Below are 19,392 nucleotides of genomic sequence, written 5' to 3'. Positions count from 1 at the left end.
TAACAAACAGTAAGTTACATCACTTGACTCTAACTTAGTGGTAAGACAAGTGTTGTTTACCAAACAGTAATTTACAACCAGTGATTCGTTGAAAACTGTTGGCTACCAAACAGTAAGTTACATCACTTGACTATACCTTAGTGACAAAACAAGTGTTGGCTACCAAACAGTAAGTTACATCACTTGACTCGAACTTAGGGGCAAGACAAGTGTTGGCTACCAAACAGTAAGTTACATCACTTGACTCTAACTTAGTGGAAAGACAAGTGTTAGCTACAAAACAGTAAGTTACATCCAGTGACTCGCTGACAACTGTTGGCTACCAAACAGTAAGTTACATCACTTGACTCTAACTTAGTGGCAAGACAAGTGTTGGCTAACAAACACTATGTGACATCACTTGACACTAACTTAGTGACAAGACAAGTGTTGGCTACCAAACAGTGAGTTACATCCAGTGACTCGCTGACAATTGTTGGCTACCAAACAGTAAGTTACATCATTTGACTCTATCTTAGTGGTAAGACAAGTGTTAGCTACCAAACAGTAAGTTACATCAATTGTTTCTAACTTAGTGGCAAAACAAGTGTTGGCTAACAAAGAATAAGTTACATCATTTTACTCTAACTTAGTGGCAAGACAAGTGTTGGCTAACAAAGAATAAGTTACATCACTTTACTCTAACTTAGTGGCAAGACAAGTGTTGGCTACCAGACAATAATTTACATCCAGTGAGTTTCTTTTGAACTAGAAAATTATTATTCCAGGTAAACTTTAATAAGAAATAAAATAATATCTAAGCATACTACTAAATACCAAATGTCCGAGAATGATAGTGGTGGTTCTTATTACTGAATATAAATTATTTGAAGATTGTAATGTTGGTTCTCGTTATAGAATACCAGATGTTTGAGGATAATATTGTTGGCTTTCATTACAGAATACCAGATGGTCGAGGATAGTAGTGTTGGTCCTCATTAGTGAATACCAGATGTTCTAGGATAGTAGCGTTGGTCCTCATTACAGAATACCAGATGTTCAAGGATAGTAGTGTTGGTCCTCATTAGTGAATACCAGATGTTCTAGGATAGTAGTGCTTGTCCTCATTACTAAATGCCAGGTGTTTGAGTATAATTGTGTTGACCCTAATTAATGAATACCAGATGTTCAAGGATAGTAGCGTTGGTCCTCATTAGTGAATTCCAGACGTTTGAGGATAGTAGTGTTGGTCCTCATTAGTGAATACCAGATGTTCTAGGATAGTATTGTTGGTCCTCATTAGTGAATATCAGACGTTTGAGGATAGTAGTGTTGGTCCTCATTAGTAAATACCAGATGTTCTAGGATAGTATTGTTGGTCCACATTAGTGAATACCAGATGTTCTAGGATAGTAGTGCTTGTCCTCGTTACTAAATGCCAGGTGTTTGGGTATAATAGTGTTGGTCCTCGTTACTAAATGCCAGGTGTTTGACTATAATAGTGTTGGTCCTCATTAGTGAATACCAGACGTTTGAGGATAGTAGTGTTGGTCCTCATTAGTGAATACCAGATGTTCTAAGATAGTATTGTTAGTCCTCATTACTGAATGTTGAATTTCCAAAACATAATAGTAGTGGTCTTCATTACTTAACAGTGTGTACGTGACCCAAGTATAGGCTAGTGGCTATTTTATCAGTCTGTGAATCTCAGTTTCTTCATCTTGTGCCTTTTTCTACATCTTTTCCCTAAAAACGCACTACGCACTTTGGTTCTTGAGAATGTTATAAGAATAACGGTCGACTCTCAATGTTCGGTCTACAAAATGTTGGCAATGGGTGGTGTTAAATAGCTGATTTCTCTCTATTTTGTTACTTCCAAAGTTACTAAAGAAAACAAGTGATGAGCAACGTTTCTAGTTGTGTCCACTATAACTTTCTGAAATCGGTGTTTAGGAAATCATGAGTGTTCAAACTTTCAGTGGACTAACGTTGTCCAGAAAACTCACTGAAAATGTCAAATTATCCAAACTGACCCCTAAAAAACGACACTTTGAGACTGTAATATAATTGACGTAATTCAACCATAGCTAGGATGAACCTTAGTCATACTGTAACAGGATAATTCCACCACCCTGTTTTCTATAATTGAATCAATATATAATAACAATACCGTTATAACAAAACTAAAATTACATATAATTATCATTCCTTATTGAACTCATTATGAGATGTTGAGATGCTGATGTCGAACCAACCAGCAACAAAGGAGGATCGGATAAGGTTGGCAATCAATCAACTCCTAACCTTAACTGAATATACATTTGTTGTTCTCTAGTATTACATCGGCGACTATTAAATCTCCAACACGTTTAGTTGCTATGATCACATACATTATGACTTAAGGATGACAACAACGAATGGTGATGAGAGAATTAGTTTGAATTTTAGTCTCGGTATGAGGGTGGTTTTGTTTTAAGTTCGTTATTGTTTTATGGCGGTAATTTTAATCACCTACAAGCAATAAATGTATTATATGATGTTAGATATATTGACTTAGTGCATATATATATATATATGCAAATAAGACCCTGGAAATATATACCTATTATATGTTTCTATTAAACATACTTTAAATACAAGCAGTTATAAACATATTCAAAAATATTACTTTCACACTAGTTAATAATGAACAAAGATAACAATACTACTTTCTCACCATTTAATCATGAACAAGTGCAACAATACTACTTTCACAATAGTTAATCATGAACAAATACAACATTACTTTAACACTAGTTAATCATGAACAAATACAAAAATACTACTTTCACACTAGTTAATAATCAGCAAATACAACAGCATTACTTTCACACCAGTTAATAATGAACAAATACAACAGCATTACTTTCACACTAGTTAATAATGTGCAAATACAACAGCATTACTTTCACACTAGTTAATCATGAACAGATACAACAATACTACTTTCACACTAGTCATGAACAAATACAATAATAATTTCACACTAGTTTATCATGAACAGATACAACAATATTAATTTCACACTAGTTAATCATGAACAAATACAACAATACTACTTTCACACCAGTTAATCATGAACAAAATATCAACATTACATTCACACTAGTTAATAATGAGCAAATACAACATTACTTTCACACTACTTAATAATGAACAAATACAAAAATACTTCTTTCACACTAATTAATCATGAACAGATACAACAATATTACTTTCACACTAGTTAATCATGAACAGATACAATATTAATTTCACAGTAGTTAATCATGAACAAATACAACACTATTTTCACACTAGTTAATCATGAACAATAATAACAATACTACTTTCAAACTAGTTAATCATGAACAGAGATAACAATATTAATTTCACACTAGGTAATCATGAACAAATACAACACTACTTTCACACTAGTTAATAATGAACAATGATAACAATACTACTTTCACACTAGTTAATCATGAACAAATACAACACTACTTTCACACTAGTTAATAATGAACAATGATAATACATCTACTTTCACACTAGTTAATCATGAACAAATAGAACAATATTACTTTCACACTAGTTAATCATGAGCAAAGGTAGCAATACTACTTTCACACTAGTTTATTTTGGATCACTGTAATTGATTCACGTTTCGCAGGTAGTGTGATGTCACCAGAAATTGCCTTTCTTGGGGAAGGGTATGAAACAGTCGTTTTCGGCACAAAACATTCCCACATTAATATTATAAAAATGTGTTCAGATCCAAGATGTGAATGTTCCTTGTACTTAATGGGATGAGAAAACAAACGAATGTGAATTAGTTTAGAGCACCTGAACTGTGTATATAGGGATTTGCAACAAGTTATACGCCAGTAGCTTTAGTAAGCAAAATTCAGTGTCTTGCAATAAGTGAGAATCTAGGAATGAAAGGTCAGAGGCAAATTAGTCCACGTACTCCAAGCAACAGTAAAAGGTCAGAGACAAATTTATCCATGTACTCCAAGCAGCAGTGAAAGGTCAGACAAATTAGTCCATGTACTCCAAGCAACAGTGTATAACATAAAGTTAAAAAAAGGACAAACTTTGAATCGAAAATACTTAATTTTGATGTTTTGTTCGTTATATAGTTATTATGCTATATTATCGATAATTTAAAGAACTTGCAATACCCTTCCTCGTAACTACTTTAACCTCAACTGGTTTGGGGTCGGCTGGTAATTTTGTATTTACCAGAGGTTGTACCAGACCCACTAGTCATTTTCTAGAAAAAAAAGAAGTGAAAAGGATAACGTTTGTCTATAAACGAGGTAAACAGTGTATGGTTTTATGAAGCTAGACACTTCCAGTCATTCCTTCCATTCAACAAACGTATACCTCAAACAGTTGGGGAATGAAACAAATACATACTGGACAATTCGCAAGACTACTAAATCGTGCGTTATTAAGATTTTGAAACGGGCACTTGGAAACGAGGACGTATATTAGATGGATTATAGAATGCATGCACGTAGCAGTAATGAGCTTCAGAAATGACAAACCTTCGACGACGTCTCTTGCAATGAAAATTACGCTGCAAGTTAGTCAGACAGAGCATGACCAGACGTGACAACCTGTACTGTCACGATGTGGTGAAGCTCCACAATTGTTTTAACCTAAATAATTTAACCTGGTATAACTTGTTCTCAATAGTTTTCATACTTTTCCAACTGTGATGATTCTTTATTAAAATGCCCGTCCCATAAAAAAAAAAAGAGATTATCTTGACAACAATTCAGAATAAGTTCCTGAAGAAAGCATGTTATCAATATTCACTGGTAACCAATGCAACTTTATATAATACACAAATATGTCAACATTCTCATGTGTATAACATCTGGAACATTTTGAAATATCATTAAAGCATTTAGAGAACATTGCCTCGATGGATATCTTTCTGTCGGAATATTCTTATGTTGTATTGTTTGTAAACAGTAAGGCATACAGAGGAAAAAGAACTATTGCTTTTCTACTGTTATAGTATTTACACACCCCATTTAATAGTTACCAGAAGAGGGTAAGAAGCACTAATTGTACACTTCAAGTACCAAGACAGTAACTACATCACTTTATTGTCCACATGAATGCCAGATGAATAACTGTCACTTTGTTGTCCACATGATTGTTAGATGAATAACGGTGTAACTTTATTATCCACATGAACGCCAGATGAATAACTGTCACTTTGTTGTCCACATGATTGTTAGATGAATAACGGTGTAACTTTATCATCCACATGAACGCCAGATGAATAACTGTCACTTTGTTGTCCACATGATTGTTAGTTGAATAACGGTGTAACTTTATTATCCACATGAACGCCAGATGAATAACTGTCACTTTGTTGTCCACATGATTGTTAGATGAATAACTGTCACTTTGTTGTCCACATGAATGCTAAAGCCAATGGACTACAAGATAATTAAGCAGTAACGGTGAGGAATATACAATGTTAAAATTCGGTTTGTTTCTGTTTGCTGAACAATGCGCACCTATATCATTATGTTAGTCAAGAAAAAAAGAACATTCCAGGATGTTTTAAAATATTTCTTTGTTTTCAAGAACAAAGCCACAACAAGCCACCTACTATATCGACAACTAGGAATGGAACCCCGGATTATAGTTATAATTCAATAGAATTTGTACCATCTTATCTCAGGACTAATTTTTAACAACTAGCAACATATAAATAATTTAAATTCCGTCAAATTGTTCTGAATTATTGTTTATGATAATAAAATTATTTAATTTTTGGTTGTATATTATTTTTGTAACCCATAATCACCGATTGTTTAAGAGTAAAGTTTATTTTCTCATGCATGTAATTTACAAGTAATTCTTGTTGCTTTACGAATTGAAGTCACAAATTTATTAATAATAATTTTTATTAGCATCCTCTTTATCCACCGAAAGTTTCATCGGTTAACACTACACATTGTTATGAGTTAGAAGTGTAAATCAATTAATTCTTTGGACAATGAATTGAAGTACTTCCTCATTAAGAAACTTGCGTTGTTGAAACAAAATCCGAAAACGACTCGAAAATCTCAAATCCAAAAAGAACAAATAAACAGCTAGTAGACCTCGCAATGCAAAACTTGGTATGCCAAGTCATCTTTGAACAATGCTGTTCTCCATTTGGATGTAGCTTACGCACAACTTACTTTCTCCTGTTTTTAAGAAACTAAAATAAACTTGATCTACTGCTCGTAGTAAGGCGGGTAGAGTTAGGTGTACCGACAGTCGGGATATTTTCTTACTTATTTTTTCTTACTTTGAAACAGATGCTGGAAGTTCTAGATTAACTCTGTTCCAATTATCAAAATAATTATATTTGTTTTAAGATATGTCATAGCACAATTCTGATAAATAAGAGTTATATCTTACAATTTATCATTTTAACCTTCACAGTGGTAAACTTTAAACTGTATTTGTACTTCCCGTGTGTTGATGCGTTATTAATAAACAAAATGTTTCTGAATTCACAATAACAACAGAAATGTGTATGTGTTCTAAACAATGCTTCCTCTTTCAAAATACACATCTCTAGTTTTTATTTATTGTTCAAAACAGAAAAGGTAAAAATATATACGTTCTGTGAATGACAACATTTGAAAACATGGATTTTAACTTCATATGATACCATCAATATATGTTCCATGTAATATAACTAATATAAGACTTTACCATGATAAACAATGTATAATAATACAAGTCATTATATTATAGTACTTTACTATTATGTACGACACGTCACTGGTACAGTACCTTACTATTATGTACGACACGTCACTGGTATAGTACTTTACTATTATGCACGACACGTCACTGGTATAACACCTTACTATTATGTACGACACGCCACTGGTATAGTACTTTACTATTATGTACGACACGTTACTGGTATAGTACTTTACTATTATGTACGACACGTCACTGGTATAGTATTTTACTATTATGCACGACACGTAACTGGTATAGTACTATACTATTATGTACGCACGTCACTGGTATAGTACTTTACTATTATGCACGACACGTCACTGTTATAGTACTTTACTATTATGTACGACACGTCACTGGTATAACACCTTACTATTATGTACGACACGCCACTGGTATAGTACTTTACTATTATGTACGACACGTCACTGGTATAACACCTTACTATTATGTACGACACGCCACTGGTATAGTACTTTACTATTATGTACGACACGTCACTGGTATAACACCTTACTATTATGTACGACACGCCACTGGTATAGTACTTTACTATTATGTACGACACGTTACTGGTATAGTACTTTACTATTATGTACGACACGTCACTGGTATAGTATTTTACTATTATGCACGACACGTAACTGGTATAGTACTATACTATTATGTACGACACGTCACTGGTATAGTACTTTACTATTATGCACGACACGTCACTGTTATAGTACTTTACTATTATGTACGACACGTCACTGGTATAACACCTTACTATTATGTACGACACGCCACTGGTATAGTACTTTACTATTATGTACGACACGTCACTGGTACCTTACTATTATGTACGACACGCCACTGGTATAGTACTTTACTATTATGTACGACACGTCACTGGTACAGTACTTTACTATTATGTACGACATGTCACTGGTATAACAACTTACTATTATGTACGACACGCCACTGGTATAGTACTTTACTATTATGTACGACACGTTACTGGTATAGTACTTTACTATTATGCACGACACGTCACTGTTATAGTACTTTACTATTATGTACGACACGTCACTGGTATAGTACTTTACTATTATGCACGACACGTCACTTAGTACTTTACTATTATGCACGACACGTCACTGGTATAGTACTTTACTATTATGCACGACACGTCACTGTTATAGCACCTTACTATTATGTACGACACGTCACTGGTATAGTACTTTACTATTATGCACGACACGTCACTGTTATAGTACTTTACTATTATGTACGACACGTCACTGGTATAGTACTTTACTATTATGTACGACACGTCACTGGTATAGTACTTTACTATTATGCACGACACGTCACTGGTATAGTACTTTACTATTATGCACGACACGTCACTGTTATAGTACTTTACTATTATGTACGATACGACACTGGTATAGTACTTTACTATTATGCACGACACGTAACTGGTATAATAATTTAGTATAATATTCGATACGTCACTGTTATAGTACTTTACTATTATGCACGACACGTCACTGTTATAGTACTTTACTATTATGCACGACACGTCACTGTTATAGTACTTTACTATTATGTACGACACGTCACTGGTATAGTACTTTACTATTATGTACGACACGTCACTGGTATAGTACTTTACTATTATGCACGACACGTCACTGGTATAGTACTTTACTATTATGCACGACACGTCACTGTTATAGTACTTTACTATTATGTACGACACGTCACTGGTACAGTACTTTACTATTATGCACGACACGTCACTGGTATAGTACTTTACTATTATGCACGACACGTCACTTAGTACTTTACTATTATGCACGACACGTCACTGGTATAGTACTTTACTATTATGCACGACACGTCACTGTTATAGCACCTTACTATTATGTACGACACGTCACTGATATAGTACTTTACTATTATGCACGACACGTCACTGTTATAGTACTTTACTATTATGTACGACACGTCACTGGTATAGTACTTTACTATTATGTACGACACGTCACTGGTATAGTACTTTACTATTATGCACGACACGTCACTGGTATAGTACTTTACTATTATGCACGACACGTCACTGTTATAGTACTTTACTATTATGCACGACACGTCACTGGTATAGTACTTTACTATTATGTACGATACGACACTGGTATAGTACTTTACTATTATGCACGACACGTAACTGGTATAATAATTTAGTATAATATTCGATACGTCACTGTTATAGTACTTTACTATTATGCACGACACGTCACTGTTATAGTACTTTACTATTATGTACGACACGTCACTGGTACAGTACTTTACTATTATGCACGACACGTCACTGGTATAGTACTTTACTATTATGCACGACACGTCACTTAGTACTTTACTATTATGCACGACACGTCACTGGTATAGTACTTTACTATTATGCACGACACGTCACTGTTATAGCACCTTACTATTATGTACGACACGTCACTGGTATAGTACTTTACTATTATGCACGACACGTCACTGTTATAGTACTTTACTATTATGTACGACACGTCATTGGTATAGTACTTTACTATTATGCACGACACGTCACTGGTATAGTACTTTACTATTATGCACGACACGTCACTGTTATAGTACTTTACTATTATGCACGACACGTCACTGGTATAGTACTTTACTATTATGTACGATACGACACTGGTATAGTACTTTACTATTATGCACGACACGTAACTGGTATAATAATTTAGTATAATATTCGATACGTCACTGTTATAATACTTTAATATACGATATGTCACTGATGTAATACTTTACTATAATAAACAATGTCACTAAACAATATTTCTAAATTAAACAATACACTTTTACATAGTTTTTATGATATATGTTTACTGATAATGTAGCATAACATGCAGTATGACCTGACAAATAAACATATATTATAAAGTAAATACAAACACTTGATGAACAATGAAGTCACCCTCCGCTTGAAATGAAAGTTTTATCACCTGATATGGTTTTAGTTATGCCTTTAAAGCATAGTTGGTCCATACTTACATAACACTATTCATATCCTTTCCACTGTTATTATTTAACTCATTGTTTATTAAGCCACTTGTAATTCACCGAAAAGTAACTTAACACCACGTGTGTTACACCTAACTCTTGATAAATGATCTTGAAATGTAATAAGAAATGATCAGTGATTTGTTCTAGTTTCATTTTGACCGTATACTGAATGTTCTGCTGAAGGGAATGCTTATTTTTAGATATACTGTTGTCGTATGGCACTGACAACCGAACGAATCGGATTAGAATAGGCTGAAAAGAAAGTGGATGTGGGTTCTTGTAACACGGACGAAACCGTTGATCCAAAAATGGAACTAAAATAGTTTGTTGCTCCACACACTCCAACAGAGACCTCATGACTTTGTTTGGGGAATTCTCATTGAATCACAGTGTTGGTGGGATTGTCTGGTCACACTGCTGGTCCAATCAGAAAAAGGGTTGTATTACACTCTAGATCTGCAAAACAATGGCGTTAGTTTGTTCCGATTTAAAAGGAAAGCGTTCCATTTTGTGGCACAGAGCAGCTTTCGAACGTAAGTGGTGACTTTTACCTTTGTCTTTGGTAATGGTGTCCTGCCTATTTACAAGGGTCTATCAGACAGTGTGTGTTTTAATGAAATATTCTGTTTAACCAGAGACTGAGTGAGTGACCAACATGCGACTGGTATTCAAAGGCTAACAGATTGCTGTTTTACCCGATTTCTGGGTAGTAACCAAAACCATTACCTTTGCTCCTTCCTCAAACACCCATCTAGTCATTATACTCCGTCCTTTATTGTATCATGAAATGTTTGAACTGAAAACACTGGTCATATTTTAAATCCTTCCCCTAACATCAAGCTAAAAATCCTTCCACACCAATCACTGGTCTTGTCCTTTAAGACTTAGTGAAATGACCCAGGTCTTATTTTAAATCCTTCCTCTTAACACCCAGCTGAAACTCCTTCCATACCAATCATTAGCTTTGTCCTTTAAGACTTAGTGAAGTGATCCAGGTCTTATTTTAAATCCTCCCTCTAACACCCAGCTAAAACTCCTTCCATACCAATAATTAGCTTTGTCCTTTGAGAGTTAGTGAAGTGACCCAGGTCTTATTTTAAATCCTTCCTCTTAACACCCAGCTGAAACTCCTTCCATACCAATCATTAGCTTTGTCCTTTAAGACTTAGTGAAGTGATCCAGGTCTTATTTTAAATCCTCCCTCTAACACCCAGCTAAAACTCCTTCCATACCAATAATTAGCTTTGTCCTTTGAGAGTTAGTGAAGTGACCCAGGTCTTATTTTAAATCCTTCCTCTAACACCCAGCTAAGACTCCTTCCATATCCATCACTGGTCTTGTCCTTTAAGACTCAGTGAAGTGATCCAGGTCTTATTTTAAATCCTTCCTGTGACAACCAACAAATATTTTTTTTCATACTAATCATTGTACCGTGCCCTTTACAGTTTGGTGATATGTTTGATTCTGAAAACCCAGGCCATATTATAAATCCTTCCTCTAATATCCAGTAAACACTTCTACCATATGAACTATTGTGGTAAAGTGTTTGGTCTTATCTAACAAGTGAAAGTCTCACACATAAGACTTACCTTCTCATGAAAGTTAGATGTTGTACGTTTACACATTTTTAAACTTTCAATCATATTTTTCCAACCAACTACACCTTTTACACGGCATGATGTTCCCAAATGTCTATTCTGTTTCTGATTGGATAAGCAATTTAACCGTTGTACTTCTTAAGGCCTAACCATAACATGGAGTTAAGAACTTATTCATACGTCTTACAGTCAATTTATGAATGAAGAAATGCAGTGTTCTTTTTTAAAATATTTTTATTAGAATTACTTAACCCTTCCCTGTCCTGTTATCGTGAATTATTTTTTATTAAATAACTAAGCCTCAACTCAATTCTCCCTGAGTATCTTAAATTTATTATTTTAATATTTTGTATTAGATAGGCTTATGTAGGCTTATTTAACGACTTGGTCCAACTGATAACAACAGCAGCTTTCGTTGTTCAGTTGGCGGTACCAGCCTATTAATTCAGATCTGATATCAGTAGTCAACCGAACACATAACTGTAGTTTAAGCATATTTATTGTTAAAATTCTTAGCGTTTTATTAGCTGCACAATTTCGAATTAAACTATGATTTAGGTATGGAATGTAATCAAAGTTGCACACAATGTTTTCTCCAACACAAAAAGTTGTGAGGATAAATGTTTTCCCGATTATATCGTTTATAACCAATTTAAGAAATAACAAAAAAAAATTGTCTCTAAACTCTTTACAATTTGTTACAAAAGAAAACCATTTCGTGTAGTTTTAGGAATATATTTCACTTTGCAATGTTTGTTTCTTTATAGTTAAGCACAAACCTACACCAAACGCTGTTTGTACGCTGCCCACGACGATTATCAAAACCCGGTTTCTTGTGATACAAGTCCGCAAATTTACCAGTGGGGGCATATTTAAAATCTGTATCATAATAATGAAACATATAAAAGTTACCTCGTAAAAGTTAACGTACGTTTAAAAACAACATTACAAAACCAACAACCATACACGAGGTTGATACTTTATAAATCACAGAATTTTACTTCTATCATAAAAAAACGACAAACCAAATGGTAGTGAATGTTGTTCTTTAAAAACAATGCCGGAAGTTGGTATCGGGGTCTCCATATTAACACCGTACTGTGTACGATACATCTAAGTATCATTATATTTCATATGAGTATTAATGTTAAAAAACGGGCATACTCAACTTGAAGTATTAACGCTTCTTTTAGGAGCTAGAAACCGGTTTTCCATATCCGTGGTGGGCAGAATACAGATACCCCATGCTCAACTTAAAACAAATAAAATATAGAAATTTAAATTTAAAGGGGTAAACCAACAATACTAAAACGTGCATAGAATGTTTTACTTGTAGATTTTTGAATAATACTGAACGTTATCTTGTAGACAATTCTTGAAGAGAGTCGAACACTAGTTAGTTAGCTCCCTAATGGCTCAGTGCTAAAATCCGGGTTTCGCTATCAGTGATGGACACAATAAAAATACAAATAATTAATTTAAAATATAATAAAGGAACTTTTATAGTAGCAAGTAGATAAGTTATTAACTTAGTAGTAGTTAAATGTAACTCTTAGCTAATGGTGATTTGATACTTATCTCTACCGCCCATGGCATAGCGGTTTGCTTGTGGATTTATACCGCTAAAAACTAAAAGCTTTCTGAATCAATTATTTAGTTTACTAGGATCTTTAATAAAAACATAAATGGTTCCTATTAAAATCTTTAATATTCCAACGTTCAATTTTTAATATCATTGTGAAGTGTATTTAAATAGAAAATAACGAAAATTTTGAAAATTAATCCAGTTTACCGTACTGACATCTTAACTAACTAAACCAAGAAAATATAATCCGTTATCGTTACCTTTAGAAGTTCTTAAAAAGAATTATTATTCATATTTGGTAATAATTACTAACACTTTCAAAACATTGAAAGTTATATCAAAATTAAATTAGCTCAGATTAGAATAATACAATAAAATGCAAATATCAGTTACGTTAATTGAAAAATTATATTTATAATAATAATTCTAGAATAACTAGATTTATGCGTCTTGTTTCCTTCTTTTTTCCTTAAGTATTCGCTGCCACTTCTGTTCTTCTGCGTCCTCCAGAGGTTCTTAAGCCTTGTTAGGCCTTCGTCTTTGATTTTACCTTTACAAAACAAAAATGGCTCCACCACCAACAGAAGATCCCGATCCAAGCGAGTACCTGTTCGTCTCCCTCGAACAGAAACGTAAAGACCAGACTATGCCCTATGATGGCAAGAAGATGGTGTGGGTCCCGGATGAGAAGGAGGGATTTATTATCGGTAATATTGTAAGCACGAAGGGAGATCAAGTAACAGTGGACTGTCCCGGTGGTGACGTAAGTCGATAGTATTTTTGTAACGACCTCTACTGTTGTGGCTGAGTTTTTGAATAATTTGTAGAAAAAAAAATATACATATAAATAAATAAACATTGTCCATTCCATTTAATGATGAAAACGTTTTGTGAATTACAAGTTAAACACTTGAAAATTATTATTATTAGATACGTCTTACTTCACAAATAACGATAAACAATTACTTATTTCTTGTATCTACAGTATTTATTGTACTTATATTTCTTCGTTGAAACATAAAATTACGGAAACAGAAAAACCATAATAAATAATAAAAGTTATAATAGATCAAACAACTAAAAGCGTAATAAACAATAAACCATTGTGACAAGTGAAACAATTAAAATCTTAATCATTAATAAACCATTGTTATAGATCAAACAACTGAAAACGTAACAAAAAATAAACCATTGTAACTGATCAAACAACTAAAACCTTTTTAGTTAAAAAATTAGCACACAGGATTACCTACAAAAGTTGTAGTGGTTTCAAACGAAACATAAAAATTGAGAGCTTTCTAATAGTTTACCATTCAACTTGAGGACAATAAAAACGTTTTTCATCATTCCGTTTTCCAAATTATTGTTTTAAAATGAACGTAATAGTGCTGTTTTATGCATAGCTGATTATAATGGTAACTCAAGTTGGACACATTGTGTTGTGGTTAGTAGATCAAAGAATTGTATCGCAGTTTCTAAAAAATAATACTTTTTTCATTGCATATATTTTACTGCTGCCATCTATTTACCATTTATTGCATTTAACAAAATAAAATATCGGAAATATTGTAATGGTTTCCATACTCACAACCACGGAAAACTGAAGGTGTGATTTAATGGTCTTTGCTGGTATTCTTGTGTTAGAAGATAAAGTTTGTTAAACTTCTGTTTTTCCAAGCAAAATCATTTGTGCTTTCATTTTTATTCGTGACATGATTGTAGCGCGTCATCAAGAAAGACCTGCTGCAACAGGTTAACCCACCAAAGTTCGAAAAGACCGAAGACATGTCTAACTTAACCTACCTGAACGACGCCAGTGTTTTACATAACCTAAAACAACGGTATTACAACAAGATGATCTATGTGAGTATTATCTGGTAAACTACTATTTTAATTTTACTTACGGTTCCTGTGCTAGTGACAGACTGCCACCTACCGCCAACTTTTGGTCAACTCTAATAGAATAATCGGTGTTATTAGAATCTCATCACCATTCTAACCACCAGGCCATACCCAGACCATTTTGTTTGGACCGGCATGCCCAGGTGGTTAAGGCACTCGACTCGTAATCTGAGGGTTGAGGGTTCGAATCTCCGTCACATCAAATATACTCGCCCTTTCAGCAGTGGGGGCTTTATAATGAGACGGTCAATCCAGCTATTCGTTGGTATAAGAGTAGCCCAAACGTTGGCGGTGGGCGATGATGACTAGTTGCTTTCCCCCTAGTCTTACACTGCTAAACTAGGGACTGCTACCGCAGGTAGTCCTCGTGTAGCTTTGCGCAAAATTCAAAAGAAATCAAACCTTTTCTGTAAGTTTATCAGTAACAACAGTATTAATGAGTTTATATTTTTCAGTCACAGCATTTCTTTACCAAGTTTAGATGAAAATAGTTTGTAAATTATATAAAAGTGGCATGCAAACTTCGAGGATTAGGTTAATTCGAATAGCCGTAAAAGAATCGAAATACTAGCGTTCATCGTGGGGAACATGTGCTTGTCCCTTTACAAATTCTTTGTTCTGTCCACAGACCTACTCTGGCTTGTTCTGTGTAGTGATCAACCCGTACAAGCGTTTCCCTATCTACACGAACCGAGTTGTCCAGATGTACAAGGGTAAGAGGAGGACTGAGATGGCTCCTCACTTGTTTGCCGTTTCTGATGGAGCTTACAATGACATGTTGCAGAGTAAGTTGCATGTTCATTGGGTTTAATGGAGATAACTAGAATTTGCAGTAAAATTTATTTTCTTGGATTATTTAAAAAGTTACTTGATGCACAAAAGTGTGAGAGCTATTTTGAGAAGTAAATTATTCATATTGTTAAGTTTCACATGTGTGCATTATATTCTGAAATGTAATCTTTCATTGTTTTTGTGTTGGTTTTTTCAGACCGTGAGGACCAGTCCATGCTGATTACGTAAGTATGTTAGTTTGTGTAATTTTCAAAGTATAAAATAAATCATCATGTTTGGAGTATGTAAATGTTTTCCAATACATGATTTATCGTCCTCAATATTACACATCTGGGCATTGATTACTATTTTTATTTTTAACTACTACGTCCTATATAAGCCTAAGAACAATACATTAACCGACTTGTTGTTATATGTTATACTGAAATCTTATTAAAAGAGTGGCAATTCTCTCTTAGAAAGGAGAAAATATATTTATATGGAAATACTTGTTTGAATTATTTATTTTAAGCATACGCTTACAAACATAAAAATGACGGATTTACCTAAACCCCTCTCCTCAAAACCGTCCTTCAAATATCTGGATGTCTATGTTTTCTCAGTAAAACCACCTTTTTTTTTTAAATTAAAGTGTCCAACTTGTCCTTCCCCTATGTGCCATTTTATTTTATAAATTTGGCTTGTCCAATTCCCACCGAAACCTAGTCTGAAAGAGTTGCATCAGTTTGAATGTTATTTGACGTCTGGACGAACAAAGAAGTCCAAAAATTTGATTCAACCTCCCCCATCCCTTCATAAACCCTCGTCCTTCTCTGCCACTGGGATTCTTATCATCTTAACATCAATATTTACCTTTCAAAAACAGTGGCGAGTCCGGTGCCGGTAAGACCGAGAACACCAAGAAAGTTATTGCGTACTTTGCAAACGTCGGTGCCAGTACTAAAAAGGAGGACAAGGAGAAAATTTCTAAGAAGGTAATACAACCTCTAGGGGTTAGGGGCTCCTGTTGCACAACCAGCCTGGTTCACTCCATGTCCCCCTAACTTTCTGAAGAGCTCTTCAGTAACACGTAACAAAACACAAGTTTCCCTAAATGATTTTGTTTTCCATTTTAAATCGAACTACTACCTCGCAGATCGTCTTTTGACGATCCTGTTGTGACACATCCTGTTTTATTGTTGTTTATATCAGTGTAATTACACAACACCATAATCTACGTCTGAAATTAACAACACGCTACTAACCTAACAAACCTGGCAGAATTTTCTAATTATCAAACTAACGTCAGAACTCCACTTTACAATGGTTGCTAGTCCTGCACCCAGCTGCTTGAATCCTGCTTTGCACCAATTGCTAGACTTGTACCAAAGATGTTTTTTTGTCTGTATTTTGTGGTTAATAGTAGAGATACAAGTAGTTTCCGTCTTTAGTTAGTTGTGAAGAAAATCGACTAAAGTAATTATCACTTTTAAAATTTATCATATACCACAGTAGTTTAGTTGTCATATGCCACAGTAGTTTATTTAATAATAACATAATATTCTATAATAAGGCAAACTTTTAAAGCCAAACATAAAGAATATAGAAGTAGTATACTTTTATTCGGGTAATAACTGTTTATTGTATGAATCTAAACATCACACTAATATATGCATGGAATTGAATTGTGGATATGTGGCATTGGCTAGTCTTTAAACTTTATAGCTCACGCAAACACTCACGACAAAAATGTCTTTTGAAAAATTCAATTGGCATTTTAGCTTCAGCATAAAGTTTACATTCATTTGTATGTATTCGTCAGTCGATAACTAAATAGTTAATAGAATATTAGTGCTTGAACAGTGTTTTACATCCATAACTCCACTTGATCAATCTTCACTACAGATAACGTTTACAGAGGAGATTTGTAAAGTTTTGTCATTTTTCTGGTGTTTTTAAATGTACGTAGGGTAACTTAGAAGACCAGGTCGTCCAAACCAATCCTGTTCTGGAGGCTTTTGGTAATGCCAAAACTGTACGTAACGACAACTCTTCTCGATTCGTAAGTAGTTCCTTTTCCTAATTACTTTATCACGAATACATTATACAAGAAATGTCTGCTCTGTATACTTAGCACTGTAAGGGTAAAACAAGTTTAACCAAAAGAATACAATAAACTTTGATTACAGCTACATGAATCACTAACACTAAAATAACAGTATCAGAATAAACTTTTAATGCATCTATAAAAATTACTGACAATAGACAGAACAACAATAAAAGTTTAATGTATTTCCTAGAATGAAATTGTTTTTTAATAATTTTATTATTTCATGCATTTAAACTTCTTCAAGTGCTTTTGTATGTGTCAACTTCCATCTTAAGTTTGAACTATCCTGTTTGTTTTTTTTAACTCATGCTTCGCCTTTTGGTGTTTTAGGGTAAATTCATTCGAATCCATTTTGGTGGCATGGGTAAACTGGCAGGTGCAGATATTGAAACATGTAAGTTAACAAATTTTTTTTGTTTTTAGTTTTCAGTAGTTTTTGAAGATAGAATTAGTATTTGGTCACCAAAGTTATTCAGATAAATATATTTATATTTAATTTTAATTTACGATAATAATTTTGTCACAATCTTCGAATTATTATATTTATTCTCTTGATGGACAGATTTTCTCACACTGGTGTCGTCCGTATTGACGCACAGAATAATGTACAATAAATCAAATATTTGATTAAGCCTTTAAAAACAAATCGATAGCATATCAAATTAAATGTATTTATCTTCATCATATATCTTATAAATTATTAACTTATTAACTATCACAATTTACAAACTTTATTTTGATATTTAATCATGTACTGTTGGCACAACAATGAAGATAGGATTTGGAATTTGTTCTACAGTATACCTGTCCTGTTAATAAAACAATTGACCATAGTAAGGTTTCGCCTTTGCGTTTTCTTCAGGACTAGTACATAAAGTTTTTGATATTAGATTATTTGTTAAATTATCAAAACTGCGTGCAAATGCACTTCTCGGGTCTACCTAACATGCTCGTAAAAATATATAAAATATTATTACTGTCTCACATTTATTTTAATATTGCAGTATTGGGTAACATTTGACATATATTACTTGTGTGAAACACATAAATAAATAAAACTAGAAAATGTTTTATGATCAGTTACAAAATAGATAGTGTATTACATAGTTTAACAATTTCATATTCGCAACAGCAAAATAACTAGCTGCATTCTTGATGTTTTTTAGTCTATCACTGCTAGTAAACTATGTATCCTTTTAATTTAAATTACTTGTTTCTCAACAGCTTCTGTTTTGTCACTAAACAACTAATATTTTAAAATTATATTTATTTTTGTACTTTACGTAAGCAATATATGTTAAATATTGGTATAGCAATACTGTAATATCAGAATAAATTTGAAACAGTAATAATATTCTATACGTTGTTAAAAGCATGTTAAGGTGGACATTTTAAATAATTTAACGAATACTGTAATATTAATTTAATGATAAATATCTGGAGTGTAAGGATAAATTTTTTTAAAACTTTGTTATCAAAATATGTAAATCTCTCCAGTTATCACTACAGATTTGAAAGACAACAAACAATGACTAAAGCAGGACACAACAATCAGTGACCAAGTA

General features: G+C 33.5%; 1 protein-coding gene across 5 annotated transcripts in view; it reads left to right on the top strand.

Moving 5' to 3' along the window:
- The first annotated feature begins 10,100 nt into the window (after positions 1-10,100).
- The window catches only part of LOC143226920 (myosin heavy chain, muscle-like), a 42,824-nt gene continuing 33,532 nt past the window's right edge, over positions 10,101-19,392 (top strand). For 2 of the 5 annotated variants that reach the window (XM_076458476.1, XM_076458473.1), the window contains exons 1-8: positions 10,101-10,394; positions 13,519-13,807; positions 14,767-14,907; positions 15,575-15,731; positions 15,935-15,962; positions 16,604-16,712; positions 17,687-17,779; positions 18,158-18,221. In XM_076458476.1, coding sequence (XP_076314591.1) covers positions 13,610-13,807; positions 14,767-14,907; positions 15,575-15,731; positions 15,935-15,962; positions 16,604-16,712; positions 17,687-17,779; positions 18,158-18,221 — 790 coding nt within the window. In that variant the 5' untranslated portion in view covers positions 10,101-10,394; positions 13,519-13,609. Of the gene's footprint in view, positions 10,395-10,430; positions 10,504-13,518; positions 13,808-14,766; positions 14,908-15,574; positions 15,732-15,934; positions 15,963-16,603; positions 16,713-17,686; positions 17,780-18,157; positions 18,222-19,392 lie in introns of those variants that run through there. The other 3 variants (XM_076458478.1, XM_076458477.1, XM_076458474.1) reach the window with 2 other exon arrangements.

The sequence above is a fragment of the Tachypleus tridentatus genome, chromosome 9 (assembly GCF_004210375.1).
Source record: "Tachypleus tridentatus isolate NWPU-2018 chromosome 9, ASM421037v1, whole genome shotgun sequence".
Lineage (NCBI taxonomy): Eukaryota > Metazoa > Arthropoda > Merostomata > Xiphosura > Limulidae > Tachypleus > Tachypleus tridentatus.
This window is presented reverse-complemented; position numbering and strand designations above follow the sequence as displayed.